This window comes from Anopheles cruzii, chromosome 3 (genome assembly GCF_943734635.1).
Source record: "Anopheles cruzii chromosome 3, idAnoCruzAS_RS32_06, whole genome shotgun sequence".
In the NCBI taxonomy this organism is placed as follows: Eukaryota; Metazoa; Arthropoda; class Insecta; order Diptera; family Culicidae; genus Anopheles; species Anopheles cruzii.
Genome location: NC_069145.1, coordinates 86,006,947 through 86,026,807, shown reverse-complemented (window position 1 = coordinate 86,026,807; position 19,861 = coordinate 86,006,947). Strand labels below are relative to the sequence as shown.

Genomic DNA, 19,861 nt, shown 5'->3' with positions numbered 1-19,861 from the left:
GTTGAAAGTTCGTTTGACGGATGTTTCGCCACGCCACTGGCTTTTATATTTCTACCGACAGGACCTTCTCGTCAAAATGCCGGTTCCGGTAGCGTTCATTCTGAGTTCATTCAGCATTCGGATATTCATTCGAAAGCTTCTTTCATGAAACCTTTTCCTTTGACATTTTCCTTTTCGACGAACACGGTGATGGTGCGGTGATGGCGGCGGAAGGTTGTAGTACGGATAGTAGGGACGAATTTCATTCATAAAACGCTTCGTGTGTCGACGGCCACGAAGGTTAGTCCTTCGGAAGCTTTCGTTTTTCGTCGGCGTCCGGGATCGCGATTGGAATGAACGCCAAATGCTTAGGAGGTTTTTGATACTTGCTGTTGCTGACTATGCTACGGACCTACGGAACTATGGTACGGAGCTACAGAAATTCAATAAATGTAGCAAAGAACTTTCTACAATATTATCAAACATTTTATTAAAGAGAATAATTTTTTAATGTGTCAAATGTTTGCACGATAAATTGTACCAATTCATTACAAAAATTCCCAAAATGTCTTCTTGTGTTCTGTTCGATAAAGTAGCTCCACATCAAGTGCTACTGATAACAATCATTTATTTATACGCAAATTTGCTACCATAAAATATTGGCTCCTCTGTATCACAATCGTGCACTCACATACAAGCACTAGCAACATCTTTCACTACGAAAAATCCGGGTAGTCGAAACCGAAAGAAACACTACAAAAGTTAATGGTCAACCAGATCACAGACACAATTCGTCATACTTCCTTGCACCTTGTGCACCATCTTTGGACTTCAAATTTTGATCGGTGGGCCTTTTACGGTTGTCGCGATCACATCGCTCACTTGCCAAATCCTTTCTTGGTTTTCTTCTTTTCCAGCACGATTATTTCGTCCGCCACGTTGTAAATGTCCGCAACAGTCTGGAAAAATGGGAGAGCGATAAGTGACAAACGACAAGTGTTGGCCACCAACCACGTCCTTACGTCCGCTTCCTTCAGCTTCGTTATCTTCGGATCTTCGTTCCGCACCTGGCGGGCCTTTTTCTTTTCCATCAGCGTCTTGTCCAGCTCCTCGCGCAATCGTGCCTCTTCGGCGGCCTCCGCTTCGGCCTCCAGCAGTTCCTGCTGTTGTTCAAGCGCCAACAGTTCCTCCTTGACCGCGTCCGCCTCGGGATCCACTTCGGCTGGACCATCCGGCGGTTCTTCCCCTGCGGCGGGCGCATTATCCGAATCCTGGTCCGCTTCCGACTCATCGCCCGAATCCTTGCTTCCCTTCTCTCCCTTGGCCGCCAGTGAAGTTTCCAGATCTTCCGGTGAGTCCGGCTGGTTCATCGAAATGTAGCCCTCCTCGGGAGACGACGATTCCTGGAACTCGTTCACCTCGTGCTGACGCTGCATCTGGTGCTGCCTCTGGTTGCGCCGGTTCCGACGTCGCTCTGCCTTGCTGCCCTCGACCTCCGTACCGGGGCCACAACGCTCGTCCGCCACGTCAAAGTCCCGCTTCTGAATGGTGCGCCCCAGTTCCTCCCGTTGCTGCATCAGCAGCGACCGCAGGTTCATGTCCCGGCACGGACCCTTCTTCGTCTTCATGCGCAGCAGATTCAACGAGCGATCGTTTTCCTCGATCATGTACAGCTTTTCCTGTTCCAGCAACGCTTCGCGCTTCGTGCGCTGCTCGATTTCCCGATCGCGGCTCTGGTCCTCCATCTGCAGTCGCTCACGTTCCCACCGGTGGCCCTGTTTGATCAGCCGTTCGGCGTTTTTCTCACGAATCGTTTTCAACTGCAACGGAAAGGCGAGAACACATTAGTGTGACACGACCGCCTGCATTGGAGCAACATTCGGCTAACCTTTTCCCGTTTGTTCAGGATGTTGACGTTGGTCTTTTGGTTCACCAGAAACGCCGAGCTGGTCATCTCCTCCGGAATGCTGTCGCCCGCTCCCGAAAGGATCAGATTGCGCTCTCGCTCCAGCTCTTTGGTCTTTGTAGGGCGAAGAAATAGAACCATAACATTAAACGCCTTTGAAAACCTACCAACCTTGATACCGTCAATCCTTGACTACCAACGAGGCAAAGTCGCATAAAATAGGTGATAATTTGTGACAGCTTACCAACACAATGCTATGGAGCGGAACCAGGGACTTGGGACAGTTCTCAAGGCAATACCTTCCGTCCAGGATCAACTGTTTCTGGCGTTGCCATTCTCGATTCTTAGCGAACGATGTTGTTGTTGATGCGTGCCATGAATTGTGCAATTAAAGCGCGATGCATTTGTGGACATGGCGTGTGGTTTCGAGGTTTCGGTTTGAAAAAAATGTGCGATTCAGCGACGTGTTGGTTTATGTGGAAAGAATGAATAATGAATACTATGAGCAATGATATACAGATAACAAATACTGGAAAAATGGGAAAAGCGTTAGCGTGAAAAAATCGAATCATTTGAAACGTTGAAAATAAAAATATGCTAAATGCAACATTTGTTGTATGAAGATGAATAAGCCATAAAATATGCCTGGGTCCAGTCATTAAAAACGATCCAATCGGATCATGATTATGATAATGACATTAAATAACAAATAACAAAATAACTAAAGTCGGAGACTCGTATGTGGAATTCCCAAAGTCCCGTTGTTGATCTCGTAAATCGTAGAACTCAATAAATCCCATTTATCCCATTTTTCAATCCCAATGCTGGGCTAAGCACGTTCATAACGTATAATTGCGCACGCTTCTCATTCGTATTATCAAGTTTGATACGAAAACCCAAGGAAAATGGAATGGATGATCGGAAATAAGGTTAAACGGTGGCGCACTGTGTACTCCATTTAGCAGTATAACGGTGACACAAATGTTTCGACTTTCATCAAGACAACTACGAAACCGGGACAACGAACATAAGCATCGCTATTCTGCAGCCCGATCGTTTGAAGGTAAGGAATATCGCAAGGCCGAATGCTCGACTACATTGGTTCCGTTTCTCATTTATCCTTTCTGGTGGCAGAACCAACTCCTGTGGACATTGCGATTGCAACACCTTTACCAATGCCGTGAGGCAATCGATTGTCCATAGCGACATCGATTTGAGACAAAAATTAGAGACGCCATTTGGGCAAGTTTAATGATTCAACGACCAAAAGAATCTCCCAACCCGTGAACTGATATCGATAAAGTGACACGGACAAAGTGCACGGTACTGGAAGAGCCGCCGAAGTGATGTGCTTGCGTGCGTCGTGCTGCCACACCGATTGAGAGGCCCGTATACCCGTGCCATCGCAGGCAGGCAGGGTACGTTATCGATTTCACAAACGACCCTACACCACCGCGGCCACTCCGGTGGTGTCCTCTCGCGACATGCAAACACGGACCGCCGTCGGAAAGACCGTTTCTGGGTGCGCCACCGACGACGATAATCGGGTGCTCCAGGAAGAGATAAACATTTTCGGCACTTTCACTTTAACGATAAGCACATTTCCAGGAAGTGTTGTGGAGTATCCGTCTGTGGTCTGTGAAGAGCGTTACGTCAGTAGATTGTGTCGATGAGCAAATGGTAAATTAATGTGTTCGTTAACTTGTATAAATTTAAACATCACGTTTTACGGGCGACACGCAGAAAATATATGATTCACATTGCCTGTAATTAGGGCATTGTTGTGCAAAATTGGACACGCAAGCACATTACGTTACGGTTCATGAAGTTGAATCAGTTCGGACAAAATAGTCAGCAAAACCACGTTCCTGGGTGCGCCAATCGCAAATTGCATAAAGATTGGTACCCTTCATTTTGTTTACATAATTAACAATCCGGACGGTTAACTTTTGCCACCATGCAGGTGACAAACCAGTGGCCGGAAAGTAACACAACACATTTAATGACTCTTGACCAACTCACCTCGCGCTCCGTGATCCGCTTCTCGAGCGTAACATTGTAGTCCTCCTGGATGCGTCGCTGCAGCTCCTGCATGTACTTGCGGTCCGTCAGCCGAACTACATTCGTGCCCATTAACTTCTCCAGTTGTGCGGTCACTCGGGGAAGATTCACACTGTAACGAGCACGGCAAAGGTTAGCAAACTGCACACTGCGCGGCACACCCGTTGGCCATGCTACGGTCCACCCAAAACCTGACACCCGGACCCGGAATGCCCAGCACATCAATCACTCGGAGACCGAACTAGCAAATATCTTCTTATTTACAAATGCATTAGTGGCAAGATTTCTGTAGCCTGAAACACTAACCAGCGATACCGATCCGATGGCACCACTTGCAGTCACCAATCTCTCAAGGACACTCGATGCCACAGATCACCGGAAGCACTACTAGCAAACTTCCGATCGGCCCCGTTCGGTCCGTTGGCGTAGGTTGGTGCAAACTGACTGAAACAGGGCATCGAACGAAGTGCGACTTGAAGCGAGCAGCAAAATCGAGCATAGAACACTACACCAAGTGTAGCGTAGGTACAGGTGTACCGTAACCCCTCCCGGACACCCTCTCTGGCCACTGTCTTCACCCTTTTTATGGGGAGAGGAACCCTTTCGATACATTTCCCCAGTGCCGCGTGTCGGGTGCAAATTCCATGGTAGCCGGTCACGGTATTGACATTCTGGCACATGGCCCGGGCTGTTTCGTGCCTTTTTTGGGTGTTCAGAGGTGCCCCAGAAAACGAAAAATCACATCCAATGCAATGGTGTAGGGGAATCGCATGTTCGAAGGAAAGGAAACGGAAAAACAAAAACCAAGAGCCACGTGAGAAATTTGGTAAGCATAACCTCGAATATTCCTCGGCGGGAGGGAACAGCGAATGGCTCTGTGACAGAACACACATCGGAGCAGTAGAGGAAAACAATAAAATCAACCAATCGTCCACAGCCTTCGTCCATCGAACCATCGGATACGAGCAGGATCAGTACGGCGGAATATCCAGTACCAGACACGTGCTTGTAGCTCGCGACCAGCCCCAACTGGCTGGTACCGAAACCGGCGCGTAACAATAGTAATTGTGATCATATTTTTACGAGACGCCATAAACTATTCGGCTTCGTCGAAGCGCGAAGGGTTCGGTTGTTGCTACGGGTTAAAGGTCCCGGCGTCTGTTCCGAACCACTGAAATACGTGAATTGTTGGTTTGCTCTTGGTAACTGTTCTGGAAAATCACATTTAACACACGAAAGCGAACTTTAGAAAGCACCTTTTACAAAGAAGTCGCAACAATAACCAATATTGTCAGGTTCACTGTTGGGTAGCGAATGACCAACATTCGGTGAGCCAACGGTTGTGATGGTCATGCAAAAGAGTTCTTCAATTGAAAACCCACTCTCGCCCGGTGTCAGCTCTTCAGCCCGACACTGACTGATTACAAATGAAAAAGGGAAAATGCATTTTCTCTCGCGTCAACAACCCCAGAAGCCCCACAATGGCTGACAATTAAAAGGGTCGAGAATATTCACGGCGCAAACGGAACAATGTTTGCATGTTTTCCGATGGAAGTGCCGGGTTGTTCGGTTAACTGAGGGCCTGTGGACCGCCCGCGCTCGAGCATTCCAACCACGGGCGGCGGCACCAGAAGCAAAGGTGCGATAAAAAACCCATGACCTCCAACGCGGAACGCGGCGGTGTCCTTTGGAGCAGCTGAGGAAGTTTATGTTTCGATTTCCTGTCATTCGCCGGCACCGAAGGCGCCGGTGGCGTGTGGTGGGCGCAGGATCGTATATCGAACCATATTTTACTATCGAGTCCCTAGGGCTAAAACAATGAAAACATCGATTACTTCCGCGGAGCCGGTAGAGCAAACTCGGGACAACCCTTCCGGCCTTTCCGGGAACGCATTTGCAGGCATTTGGAGGGCGACATTTTGAACAACAACGCAAAGGATATTTCGAGGGTTCCAGCGTAACCAGCAAAGGAACGGAGGCGAAGACCGATAGCTCTATTGAGACATTGTAACGAGTATTGTGACGTCTGTCGCCGTTAAACGTGGAAGGTGCCTGACGAAGCACGTAGAAGGTGCCGCCATTAAATCTTTGAGGAACTAAGCGACTAAAAATCGATATGAGAATGTTTACGAAACCTGTTCCTTGCTGTCACCACCGTTCGGACCGCTGTCATTCTCTGACTTCGGTTATCATTAATCATTCTTTAGGTCCCTTGCATTGAGCCATTTATAAAACGGGAAGCAACATTTTAGCATTAGAAGCGCCCAGCTATCGTTTTCAAGGGCTGCAAATAGATGCAGCAGTTAAAGATGAATATGACGCTGGTGACCCGTTAGTCTTTCGTACCAAATGACAACTGTTGAAAATGGTACAGCGGCAGCCTGATAAAAAATGTAACACATGCAACATGTGATAAGATAAAAAAAAATTATGTTGAATCGTTTGAAAAATGGCTACCTTTGGCTACCGATGGCTACCTTTTTAGACTAACCCCCCTATTATGGATCTCGAACGGAAATTCTTCCGTTCGAGTGAACACAACAAGAGAGAAAGCCGAATACAGCAAGAGAGAGGGCAGAAAGAGAAAGCTATAGCAAAATGAACTCAAAATGAACGGAATGAACGTTCGAGGACTCGAATCGAGTTCTATGATAGGGGGGTAAACATTGAAATTTTATACTTAGACTAAGCTTCGGTTACGAAAGAAATAAAATTCTTTCATGAGCCTGAGACTGTTGGGAGCATACTTTTCCGCATAAGTAGGAATGAAATATTTTTCCTTATCCTTCTCGAAAAAGTTCATGCATATTCCTTGTTAGTTTAAAGTAAAGTAAAGTATAGCTACTACTTTGTAAAACTCTGTTGGCGACTGCACAGAGTAATTTATTTTCATTATTTACCGTTTCTGCATCACAGAAGGACACACTATAAAATGCCGTCTGGGACATCCTGGTGTCTGCGAAGGTGTCTATCGGTACGGAAAACAAAGAAAAATGCTTCACACCAGCATGCTTAACGATAACTGACAATAAGACGAGTCAAACGTCGTTTATAAGGCTGGCCCGTAGTTTTACAGATCATAATTAAAAAATGCATTCAAAACAATCTGTTGACTCTCCCTCTTTAATCACTTTATCAACATCTTATTGAAGTTTGAATTATAGGCCATGTTGACCGAAGCATTGCATGTTTTTTCCGAAGCAGATACACAAAACTAACTAATTAATTTACCAAGTATCACTGACTTTTTCACTAACACGATCTTTTACCACAATTCTTAATCATGGCATGGCAGTCATGGCATGATCAATATAAATCAAGTGTGTATGACTTCTTCATCCAATCCTACTGTAACTTTACTTACTCCTGTCGTCTCGTTGGCTTGACGGCAAAATTACACTCGCAGAATGTAAAATCTTCCTCGAGCATCATCTTTTCCAACTGATTTTTCGCACAAATGCCTTTCTTCATCATTTTCGGTGGGGTCGCGTATTCTTGGCACTTCCTATGACGGCAGATCCCACAAATCCTGACCCAAATGCCTGTACCACAAACAATCACAGCAATGCCGTAAATGGCGGCTAATTTCGGTTGACTGGAGTAACTAATCCAACGTGCGACCCTTTTATCACAGTGCGCAGCGCGGCAATTAATGCCTCAGGTGGTTGTCACTTTTGCTTTCACGCGCTTCACTTTCCACGCAGGGACCGTGGGCTACCCTAACGTCCGGCCATTTAGGACTCCGGTGCCAAACTGTCAAGTCCGAAATCTTTGGCACCCTCCAGGTGCCATTGACGCCTTTTGGTTCGCACCTCGTTGGCCACACGCCATCGTCCTGCCGCTCGTACACGGCGGTAGCGTGTTGATGGCCGGTTGACGTGAGGAAAACTAATTCAACATTGCCGCGTGCATAAAAAAGCGAGCAAAAACGAGTCAAAATAAATAAAATATCCTTCTCGCGCGCAAAAAGCGAAGTTTCAACGGAAAAAGAAAAAGTAAACGAAATCACAAATAATAAAGCAGCGCCTCCGGGGTGAAGGAATGGATGGATAAAAAAGGACCCCTTGCAAGGATGGGGATGAAGGCCTCAAGTAGAATCAATTCCAAGTCGACCGAACGATAGCTAGCTCCCCGGGTCCTGTTGGCCCCCTGGCATGGCGACGTAGCCGACGACACGAACGGCACGAGCTACTAACATTCAATTTCAAGTTCTACTCGATCTGATAATCTGCCCCCGAAAACGGTGCAGTCTTTCGAGTTCGTTTCTGTTTAATGCCACACCATCCGTTGTAACACGGACGCTTGTTGTTTGCCTTGCCGAAGCTCCGTCAATGGCCCCGGCCAAGGGAAGGTATGGTATAAAGATATAAAGATAGCAAAAGTATGTAGTAGCATGGGGCAGTCAAGGGCAAGCACCCGCAGACGGGACGGGGCTGCCAACGATATAAACAAGACATAAATTCACGCTAGTCACTGTAGGTGGCGTAGCTGTGAAGAATTGGAGGTTAGTTAAGCTACAGGACGTTGCGCTTCGAACTATTTGGTTACGCTCATGGGTTTTGGTGTGGTGCTGGATCCGTAGCGTTCTAGCCGCCACGGCTGATTTATGACAGTTTGACACAATAAAACCGAACATCCTCCGGATGGTAGTGATTTGATGAAGGTCAAGATTGGCCCCCATCGGTACCGCCGTTCGACCAAAACTAGGGGCATCTTTGGCAACTCGAGGCACTGACCTCTACGAAGCGTTCAATCGCACTTGACTTCTGTAAAGTCGTTTGTTATAACAACTCAAGGGCTTAATTCATTGTCAAATACAAGGATAAGGACAAAAACGATTGAATTAAGCTGTAAATTAAAGTGCATTTTTGCAATATTATTCGTTTTACGGTTCTATAGTACAAAATTCCACTCACCTAAGGCATTTCAGCAGTAACCAAGGTCATCAGACTTTTGGGAACTACAAACTTGGCGGTTTCTTTTCTTTTTTTCACAAATAGTTTGGACAAATATTGAAGGAAAACCAAAACTGTTGCGACGTGCCGTTGTGACTGCATTACTGTAGAAGGCAACAGGCCGATAAAACCCCCACAATGTCCCTAGAGCCCGAGCGTGGCTTTGGCTCGAATCAATTCAATCACGAACGAAAAGGTTCTTGAGAAAAAATGTTTCTCTCAAGATCAAGGACATGGCCCCAAGCGTGACTAAAAGCCAGATCTTCTCGGAATTAATAGCAGCTCGAAAAAACTGAGTCATCATGACGTGACCCAATAAACACAACGCCCTTCTGTGTCAAAGAATTGCACTCTTCATTATCTATGACTTGGCCGAAAGTCATTCCATCTTCAGTGCCTCTTTCTGATTCGAACTACAAAACGAATGGGTAGCACTTTGCTGCTTAGTTTCTTGGCAGTGAAAAGTTTCCTTTATGACCCCCTGACACGAATCACCAACGAAGCGAAGAACAAGTTTTAGCCAGCGCGTCCTCTACATTCCTGTTGAATATACGGGCAGCGGAAAAGCCAGGAGCAGAGTGACCCCTTCCTGAAACCTCTACGAACGGAGCCTTGCGGTGTCAATAACAAATTTTAGCTACATTCCATCCCGACGGCACGCGAAGTTAATGGGCTTTTCAATTTCACGCTCGTCAGTTGTGATGGCTGCGGCATGGGTCGGACGTACGCAGCCACAAGCCTCCCCGAAAGCTCCCGCAAGCAAAAGCTCCTCGCTTCGGTAATGTCGACACTGAGAGTCGACATACGGTCGTGACGTCACACGAGGCAGCAATTTGCCGGTCAATGCCCTCCTCCGTACCCCTTTAGCCCTTCGGCGGCAGGAATTTATCACCTGTACTCGATTTTTGGTCCTAGGTACTCCACCGGCAGCACCTCCACATCGTACAGTTGCTTGAGCTTGGACTTTCGGAACCGCCCTCTTCGGCGGCGCCCCCCATTCGCTCCACCAGTCGCCGTCAGTCCTGTCGGGTCGCCGTTGAGATCGTCCGGATCCGGACGAATCAGCTGATCGCCGGAGGGGAAAATCGATGGTAAGCTTGAAGTCCGTTCCGAGAGTCCGTTGAAGCCGTCGTTATTGAATCCATTGCTGTCGTCCCTAACAAAACAGAAAAGGGAAATCGTTGTATTCTCGTTCTTCGAATCGTTTGTCGGCTAAAAGTAAGACATATTTCTATAGTTTCCTGAGACGAGTTCCGGTTGGTGTATCCTTTTATAATCACCAACCGTGGTCGGTTACTCCGGTCCGCAGTGCAACTTGTTGCTACTCGCCAGCCAGCTCCGCCGCGAGCCAGCACCGTCGCCGACCGTCGGCCTTCCGACCACAAGTGGGCCGAACCGCAGACGACGCATACATCTCACTTTATTGCCATTACGATACCCATAACATATCCGCACATTTAACGACACCCAGTTTGTTCCGTCCAATGCCACGAAATATCGACAAAATATACATATCTCCCGACATGTCTTGTGCCGTCGGTGGAGTGGCTGTGCAATCGGATCGCCGGGTAGTGAATCCGCAAACAGCAATCCGCAAGGGTGGCTCGTGGCTCAGAGGGCAACTGTCTGCTTTGCTTACCGCCAAACTTTACGCATATCACCGCATGCATGGTCGCTGGAGGTCACACGAGCAGCAATATTTGCATATTTTGCACTGCAGTGGAGAGGGAAAGTATTTTTGCACAATGTCGACGGTCTGCAGGATACACTCGAAGGTGACGCCCGGGATTTACTCGTCAAACGCGCGACCGGTGAGTCTTTGCGCCATTTCTCCACTAGTCGAGCATGATTTATGGCGTGGGGCTCGCGTGATGGTGCCTCGAGCGCAGGGTCCAACAGTAAAGCAGGGATATTGTCATACGGATTGCATACTTATTGCACTCGTCGAACACACTGTTTTCGTTATAAAACAAATGCTTAAGCACCCGTTGAGCATAAACACAATCGTGTGTGAGGTCCTTCGTAAAAAAAGAGAGACACATCAAGATCACAACGTTCAGCGCAATCGTGCGAATGCATTTTCTGCATCTCAATGGCAGAATCCTTGTACAACTGCAACGCGATGTTGGCGCTCACTTCGGCCACACGTATTGCCGCTGATAGGCATGGCATGTTTTAGGTCAATGCTCCTCCGTTCGGGTTTGAGTTGCTAGACCTTAATAATATCCAACAGAGCTATCAATATCAAGGGCGCCTCCGTTGTGGCCTCATATCATTCTTCTTTTCGATGCATCAAGGTTGGTGAAAAACTGTAAATAATTCATTTTTCCTTAACATTGTGTTAGGGTCAAATGGTTAAAATTACATTTTTTAGATTTGATTTTTGTTTTAAAAGCGTTGAATGCTGGTCGATTTTTTTAACAAACACTGAACATGCGGAGTCGATAGAAAACAATAAATTCTCCACGTTGCCGCACATAATAACTGCCAACACGTTGCATCGCTGCGAATAACTGTCCAACAAACTTCTCCACAAACAACCTGTGCTTGGCCAGAAGAAAGTACAGTGACAGGAGGGCTGTAAAATGTGAAACTTTTGCTAGATAAATGCCACACCCGGACACTTACCCTTGGCCAACTGTTTTGCGAACACCAGCGTAGGCTGTCAGCCATCCGGCCACCTTCAACGAGTCCTGGCCACTCTGCTTCTGAACCTCCCGCCCAAGCAGCTGGTCTATCGTGCCCCAGAAACTGTTGGCGTTCATCTTGCGTTACTGCACTTCCAGCTACACTTCCGACCAAACTTGAGCACCTTTTTCGGTCGGGTACTCTCCTCTTACATATTAATCACATGCAGGACGTTCGCATTGTCAAGATTATTGGACTTTATTTGTATTTGTGGCACAAGAATGACTCAGAACGAGCATTGACACTGCGAACCAACACCTTTCGACGCACGCGATGGACGCCATCAATAAATCATTGATAATTATTTTCCGGTTCGTTCACATTCCGTCAAGGATTGGATGATGATGATGATGGATTATTGAAATGTTTTCATCCAAATTAGATGGCCAACGCCACGGTGGTCCATTGTTGCCGCAGAATAGAGACAGTGATCGTACTTAAGCTTTTAATCTTCGTACAGAAATCAGCAAATGCCCAAACACAAGCGACACCATGATTGATGCGAAATTCTTTTTCACTCGTCACACTCGTCACTGGTTTAAGGAACTGTCCAAAAAGTACCCGTAACCATGCAATGGGAATCCGGTTCTCGGCGCTAGCGCTTACGCGTCACACTTCACCGATTCACGCTGCTACCCAAACTGACGCTCCAATTGATCCGAACAATCGTGTCGGTATCGCCGGGCGGAAAAGCCCAACTACCACCTGGGCCGCCGCCCTTGCCGCAACGGTCGGTCGGCCACATTTCCACTCGCAGACGGTGCAGCACACCGGCGACCCTCATGGTCTCACGGTTCCGTGTGGCTGGGGAAAAAGGATGAAAACAGCACGAACCGTGCGCCAGGAAGTTCCGATTGGGTGGAATGGGCCACCCATCCGTTCGAGCTTTCCCAGACAGCGCCTCACACATCCGAGCAAGTAACCGAAACCGAACCGAACTCGGTGTGTGAGATGGTACAGAGAGTGTCTGTCAGGTGAAGCGATCGGCTTCACCGGGTTGGGCTAAGGTCGCTAGTATACGGCACTCATAACGTACGCCTTTCAATTTTGATAGCAACAAACACGAACCCGTGCGAAGGTGCTTCCGAACGTGTTTCGGTGTGACTCTTCCCATCGAACTGTCTCTCCTTGAAGCAGCTTTCACAAACAATTCAAACAAAATATTTATAACAGTCACGAGGGACCCGTGAATAAGAATAACAAGACAGTAAATTAAACTAAAATGTACGTCAGAGTTCCAAAGCTAGTTCTAAGACTCCAAGCAATAATAGTTGGACAATACTGAATGTTTGTCTCTCAGTAACTTACAGCAAGGGTTGTGGCCACGGCGTAAGGCATCGGATTATGGTACTTCCTCACTAAGAACGCTCGGCCGTATGGTCCCTTCGCTAGTCCTAATCAAGCTGTCAGTTTGGAGGCGTCCCACTTTTTCAGGCTACCTTCCTGAATATCATTCACCGACCCCGTCGGGTTGCCCCCGAAATGTCGTGTTAGTGTTCGGGACCCGAAAGAATGTTGCGGGATGATGCGGGTGGCAGAAAGGACTCCCAGTCCCGCAACAAATTGCCGCGAGCGTCACGCAATCAAATTACTACGGAGAAGCGCTTGGTTGCTCCATTTACTGGCGGGCCATTGTCTCTGTACCAGAGACAGCAGTAATCGACCTCACCCCGACAAGTGTCTTGCGGTGTTGGTAGACTTTTCCGCTAAGCGGCGGAAGTGGCCACCCGAAGGAAACGGAAATGAAAAATAACTCATACTCACGCATAGATGACACTTGGCCGTTCCCACCACCCACGTTGGTCGGTGGTGTCAATGTCATCTTTCTGAAATTGAAAAACGCGGAACACGCGGGCGTTGGGCGGAAGTGGACGTGGAACTTGGTTTAATAAACTAAAAACTGTTTACCCTTCGGGCAGGGCGAGCTTACCGGCGAGCCTCCGGCCATTTTGAACTGTTCCGTTGCACGTTCCGCAATCTTGACACCAAAACGCAGCGCCTGGCCTGGGGAACGATGGCTGAACGAATTACAAGGCGTAAATTTGTTTCCCGCTTCGCACGTCGACTCCGATTTGACGTTTATGAGGCTGCGCCCGAGCGGGAAATTTATTTTTATCACTCAATGTTTACTACGACCCCGTTGCCCGGTTGTTCGGCTCGGAACCCCCCTTTTGCCGGCCCGGCCTACTTAGCCGTGGGTCGCTGATGTATGGTTATCCTTCGCCTGCTGCCCCACCTGGTTGGCATGCGACCGAACACTCCCTCGCTCAACGGTTCCGCCGGTCCGGGGGCCCTTCGCTCAAATTAAGCGATCTCATTTGCAATGCCAATCGGCACACGGCGAGACAGCAGCTCGGCCAAACGGACACTTTTTTATTGAATGCTCGCGGTCAGCAGCGGACGGTTTATGGTCATTTAATTGGCGTGCGCCGAGCCCCGGTGGCCGGCAGCATGCCATCCGCCACCGCCACGAATATGGCGCGGCAAAAAGTGTCTGCATCCTGAGGCATTCAATTGCTGAGAGGTGATTTGTCATCCCGAAGTTGATAGAATCCCCGCCCGATGTCAAACGGATGGCATTTAGTGGTCGCTTGCTTCCCGGACCGGCTAAGCCCGATCTAACCGATCACTCGATATTCCGCGTTGAGTAACGTTCGGCTACCCGGCTCTTAATCGCGAACATCAACCGAGGTTCTTTTGAAGGCTCCCTGACACGAGATGCCTGTGCTCTGATTACGATGCCCAGCCTCATGATGAACTCTTCAAAACGGTGCCTATCCGGTCTTATCTTCGTCCCTCGGTCGCTAGCGTCCGATCGGAGAGGCAAGCAGAATCGATTGTGGAAGCCCTGCTCGTGCCACTACCTCGAGCCAGTGATGCGGAATGTTGCCCATCAAGCGGGCGCGCACGGGGCGAGCCACCGTAGGCTGTTGTAGAAAGGCGGCAGTAACCTTGATTCAGTTAGTGCCGCTTATTTGCCCATGTTCGCCCGTTCGGCTTCCGTCCAAAAGTCCTCTCCCGCAACCACTGTACAGTGCGGTTCATCGTAAAATTTGATTTATAAAAAAGCCCCAACAATTGAGCGAGTTTCTACTATTTACAACAATAGCAGGAACTCTAAAACGTTTAGTACTAGAAATAGGAGCACAACCGCGCTCCAATACTTGACTGGTTCCCTCGCGTCGGTTCCACAATCAGCCGGTTCCTTGGGCCCCTTTGGCGTCGGATGGCGCGTGGTGAGTAAAAAAGCTGGTTCCTTCGCCACCATTCTTGGCGCCCCGCGGTACACGCTAACGCAGTGCAAACAAGTGAGAACCCCATGAATCTGGATCCATGTGTCGATGTTTGTGCCCCGTAAATGGCCCGCATTGCCTTACCGCCCATTCTTCTCGCGGAAATGCTCCGCATAGCCACAGCATACCGGTAATACAGCATACAAGTTCTGGCGTACGTAGCCCACCTTAGCCGACAGCGAGAACGAGCCGGACAACAAGTACGAAGGACAGAGAGCGCGAGGGAGCAGAGACCATAGCCTGCTCTGGACAATGGTCGAACAACCACCCGGGGCAAAACTAGTTTTGATCGTGCGATCATGTCCAAATGCGCGGTTCTGCGCAACGCGCGGGCTGCTCCGAACCACCGCACGAGACCCCAAGTGTCGCCACTCCACCATATCCCGACTCGCTCGGATCGGTAATTGGTAATAGATGACTCCCAAACCACGCCACACTCCCGCGCCTCCTGGGCGACCAGTAGTCCTTGCAAAGGTGGACCGGTACGTATCGGGACTACGCCGCGCACTGTGCCGAGGAGTGGTGCATTAGGTAATCTACTGATTAAACAATCGGTCCATTTTATTCTCCCCTGCGGTCGTGTCTTTTACTGAATCTGCATAAGGAAACTAGATTCTGAACAGTTGTGCGACACCTTCAACGCCATCATCGTCATAGGGGGGAACTTGAGCAATAAAGGCGCCCATGTACGTCATACGAAGCGTGCCAATATGCCCGGGCAACCGATGAAGTGAACGCAAAATGTACCACAAAGAAAGTAACATATCAAGTAGGCGATGGAGACATGACCTTCTGAGTGTATATTTGAATTCTTGGCTCAACGTCGGAAGGAAATCCTAAACTACTTCCGTGCACCTTCGTGTGGAATCGACCGAAACTCCAACGGAAAGCCACGGCTATCGGCGCGACGACCTAGAGGTCGGACGCACCAGTGTGACCTTCCGTCAAGGCGGCATCACTTGACGTGGACACTCGTTGAAAGATGTCGAAATGCTCCAATCAGTGAGAAATCACCCCCGTGCGATGAGCACCCGCTGACGGATGTCTCACAATGGTCGTATAAAAACAATCGTTCACCGAATTTTCCGATCAATCGGAGATCATTCGTTCAGCCGTAGCTTAGCAGACAACGGAGACGTGATTGGTGGTGCCTGGTAAACGAGCCTAATTCGATAAACAAAATGAAGGTGGTGAAAACTATTCTGAGGTGGTCTGAGCTTACGCTGATAACATGTTCTCTCTTGCGTAGACATTGGTGGCGGTGCTTTCGGCGGTAATACTTGCCGGTGGCCAACAGCTAGTCGATCCCTACGATGGTTTGCTGCAGTGGCAATCACCGCTCGGCCCGGGACTCCTGAATCCATACGCCCGGGTTCCGCATCCACTTCAGCAGTTCGTTCCTTCGCAGCCACCATTCCTGACTGGTCGACAGCTGCCACCGGTTCCGGTGCCGTTCCCAGCCCAGTATCCCGCTCTGGCAGGACAGTTCCCAGCAAGCTATCCACTGCCTCTACCCGTGCCACAGCAGCCGTTACCGGTGCCACCGTTCACCAACTTCCAGCCACCGATGCAGGTCGTGCGTCACGGACTTCCATACTCGGACGCAGCCGCAGTGTCCTATTCGTCCTTGGGCTACGGCAACAACCCCCAGGCAGCGCCAGCGGCCGTCAATGGGCAGGTGCGTCTGCCTTCGGTCACACTCCAAGCACCACCGACCGTTAATGTTGCAACACAACCTGCCGGTGTTAGCAGTCCCGTCGGGGTGCCGGTCACCGCTACCGGTGTCCCGTCGGTGGTGAAAGATATCGCATCCTTCGGCACTGGGACGGACAAATCCGGACCCGTCGCCCGGTACGAAGCGATCAACGCCGGATCGGTCCACGTGGCACCGTTGCCGGGGCACACAGTCGATCAGAAGCTGGTCGCACCGGGGACGACCGAGCAGAAGCTGTGACCCGCCACCAGGCGATTCTGGCCAGTCAACACTTAGGTCGTTAAACACTATAATATAAATCGGTTCACCGTTCCATGCTGATTGTGTGTTAGCTTTCGCTTTCGAATTATGGTCTCGAGACGGGTCGCTAATGACAGAAATATGGCTCGTTGCCAGCAATTACCGCAATACAATTAGCGCGGACGATCGATCGATCGGCAGCTGAGGGCGTTCTTGGTTAGTGCTTGGTAAACACTTGAACCAACTTCGTGGCTGATCTTCGCAGGAAGTTTTTGTTTCGCCAACAAAATGCGCGACTCTTCTCGACGCAGTCATTCATATTCCCCCGCACGTGGCCAATAATTATCGGTTCCGCACCATCGCCCGTTCAGGACCTTGATATCGTTGTTGATTGCTTGCTGATGAAACGTGCCGCCGCAGTTTCATCACGACTGATAGCTCTTTCGCGCCATGTACGACAACTTTACGGCCGGACAAGAAACTGTTTATGACGCCTAACGCCTTCATCGCTTCGTAGAAACCGCGTTAAGACCAGTCCGCAGAGGCTTGATTTTATTACCTCCGCTCGGAGTGTTCCAGCACGCGCCTGATTTTCCGTAAATATAGTATTTAATTTTGTCACCAATAAACTGCACGAAAACGAAAGTAAAACATTCCATCGCATCCAGCAGGATTCGGCGGGAGGTATGCAAATGTTTGCCACCCCTTCGTGCCGGACGCCCCCAAAACTTGGCCGCCTTCCCGGGGGGGGGCTTCTAGCCACGCAATCGACTGCACCATAAATACGCCCGCTGCTCTTTAACTCCCACACACAGCGAAGGCTCCCAAAGTCTACCGGTCCAGTCCAGTCCAGTCGCCCATTTCCTTGTGCTCTACCTCAGGTTGATCGGTGTGTTTGCATCGATCAACATTAGTTTCTCTCGCTGTTCTATATCGGTGGCGGGCCCTGAGCCAGTTCGATTCGATCAGATTACAACGCAGCGACCATCGGGAACGCACCGATCTGTGGGCAACGAGCGGGGGTTGACGCGCGGGTTGAAGTGCCGGCTACTACTCCTGCAGCAAAACAACATACGAGGTTTGTTCAAAAAGTATCGCGACTTTTCAATTTCCGCGGGCTACGTATATCCAATTTCCGATGTTTTTGTGGCGTTGGATTGCTACACATGTCAGTGATTTTTTGGTGAAAAGTTGAAAATTTTTGAAAAATCAGTCAATTTTTGACAATTTTTTTAGTGTGCACGTGTCTTGGCCCATCGTCGATTTTTGTCTCTTCCAAAAAATGGATGGCAAAGAATCTTTATCAAATTTTGTATGAAAAACGAAATTAAGTGCTCGGACGCAATCGAAATGTTGATTGTGGCTTATGGTGAAGCTTTTAAGACCGAAAGCATTGCTTATCGGTGTTTCAAATTTTTCTCAGTAGGCCGAGAAGATGTGAACGTCGAAAAGCCTACTTTGATCGATTGCGAACAGTTTTGCTTGCAGTTTTCTTCGATTGCAGGGTCGTGTTTCATCACGAGTTGTTGCCAAAGGGCAGAACGGTCAATAAGGAATATTACCTAAAAATAATGTGCAATTTGTGCGAAGCAATCCACCACAAACGTCTGGATTTGTGGAAAAACAAAAATTGGCTTTTGCGACACTGCTAACACATCGTTGTTTCTGCGCGAATTTTTGGCCAAAACAACTCTCTAGTGATGCCAAAGCCACTTTATTCCCCAGATCTGGCCCCCTGTGACTTTTTCTGTTTTTTTCTGTTTCCAAAACTTAAATTACCGCTTCGTGGTCAATTAGAGTTTTGGCGTACACAAAAATCGACGATGAGTCAAAACACGCCCAAGCAAAACAGCTGTCCAAAATTTACTGATTACTCAAAATGGCCGAAATTTTTACCATAAGTCACTGACATGTGTAGCAACCTAACGCCACAAAAACTTTGAAAATCGGATATACGTAGCCCGCGGAAATTGAAAAGTCGCGATACTTTTTGAACAAACCTCGTACATACACCCCGGCCCGAGGTCCCGCGGTACGGCACGCGAGTTCGGGAGATATTATGAAATGGTTTACCGCCACTACACCTTGCGACCTATTAGCATGGACTGCGGCCGAATCGGTGGAGCAAGTAGACAGTCGACATTCTCACGACGCCACCGGGCCACAGCAATTTAGACTTCTGGTGGCGCAATATGGCGGAAATTCGAAAATTCTCCTCAACCAGCCGGTCGGTGCCGGGTTGGGTTGCGTTCCAGGGGATACGGGGCGTGATAGCAAATGTCGATCGATCGATCGAAGTTCGTATGGAATTGGCACAGCGCAGCGCTCGCCTCGGTCTTCCATAGGGATTCAAATCAGGAAGGCGTTGTTTGAATTTCTCAACGAATCGATCGTTAGGCTTAGCCCGACACCCGCAGGAAACGTCGGAGCGTTTGTTAATTTAATTGCACCATCCAACCGGCATAATGGCCAATACAGAAACCGTTTCGTACTTCTCCGGTCCGGGTTTTCGTCTGTCGGTAATTGGGAATGGACCCAAAAGTGAACTCATTAAAAGCATGCCTGAAACCCGGCCACGGTACGCGGTGGCCAACAACGGCCCGGCGTTACGGGTGACAAACTTTGGCGCGTACTTCTGAGGCCAGAGCCACGCGGCCCCCGGAAAGCGAAACTCGATCGCGGCGGCCCGCTACTAGACCTCGCTCGGAATAAAAGCGAAAGCGCGTCGGCGCGGCCACGACGCCAACGACAACGGCTCGGTACGATCGTCAAGATCAATGTCACATACCTCGGTTCGGTTCGGTTCGGGTGGTTGTGCGGGTGCAGGTTTGTTTTTATCGTCCGCGCGTTGGCTCGAACGAGAAGCAGGAACCTGCTCCTGCTCGAGATCGGGCCAACTGCATTGCTTCAACCGTTTTTTGCACACAAAACCCGTCCGACACACTGTGTCGGAGACGCTTATCTCCTAACGGTCCAATGGTATTTTGAGGCGAGCGTTTTAAGAGGATTTTGTTAACGCAGACTC

At 49.0% G+C, this 19,861-nt stretch overlaps 2 protein-coding genes across 2 annotated transcripts; one reads left to right on the top strand and one right to left on the bottom strand.

Moving 5' to 3' along the window:
- Positions 1 to 857: 857 nt before the first annotated feature.
- LOC128273833 (trichohyalin) lies at positions 858 to 11,666 on the bottom strand. Its single transcript, XM_053011888.1, has 7 exons — positions 11,530 to 11,666; positions 9,794 to 10,057; positions 3,908 to 4,058; positions 2,130 to 2,228; positions 1,868 to 1,999; positions 1,002 to 1,799; positions 858 to 938 (listed from the first exon to the last, which is right to left on the bottom strand). The coding sequence occupies exons 1-7, from the start codon at positions 11,664 to 11,666 to the stop codon at positions 858 to 860; spliced, it is 1,662 nt and encodes a 553-aa protein (XP_052867848.1).
- Positions 11,667 to 16,063: 4,397 nt separating this feature from the next.
- LOC128271219 (uncharacterized) lies at positions 16,064 to 16,836 on the top strand. Its single transcript, XM_053008662.1, has 2 exons — positions 16,064 to 16,069; positions 16,132 to 16,836. Exons 1-2 carry the CDS (start codon positions 16,064 to 16,066, stop codon positions 16,834 to 16,836), a joined length of 711 nt encoding a protein of 236 aa, XP_052864622.1.
- The last annotated feature ends 3,025 nt before the right edge of the window (positions 16,837 to 19,861 follow it).

What these genes read in the sequence shown, in the direction of transcription:
- LOC128273833 (XM_053011888.1), bottom strand. Translation starts at nt 11,666, where the DNA reads ATGAACGCCAACAGTTTCTGGGGCACGATAGACCAGCTGCTTGGGCGG. An exon ending in TCCTGAACAAACGGGAAAAG is followed by an intron (nt 1,800 to 1,867) that starts GTTAGCCGAATG and finishes TTTCCGTTGCAG; the next exon opens with TTGAAAACGATTCGTGAGAA. An exon ending in CGAAGCTGAAGGAAGCGGAC is followed by an intron (nt 939 to 1,001) that starts GTAAGGACGTGG and finishes CCATTTTTCCAG; the next exon opens with ACTGTTGCGGACATTTACAA.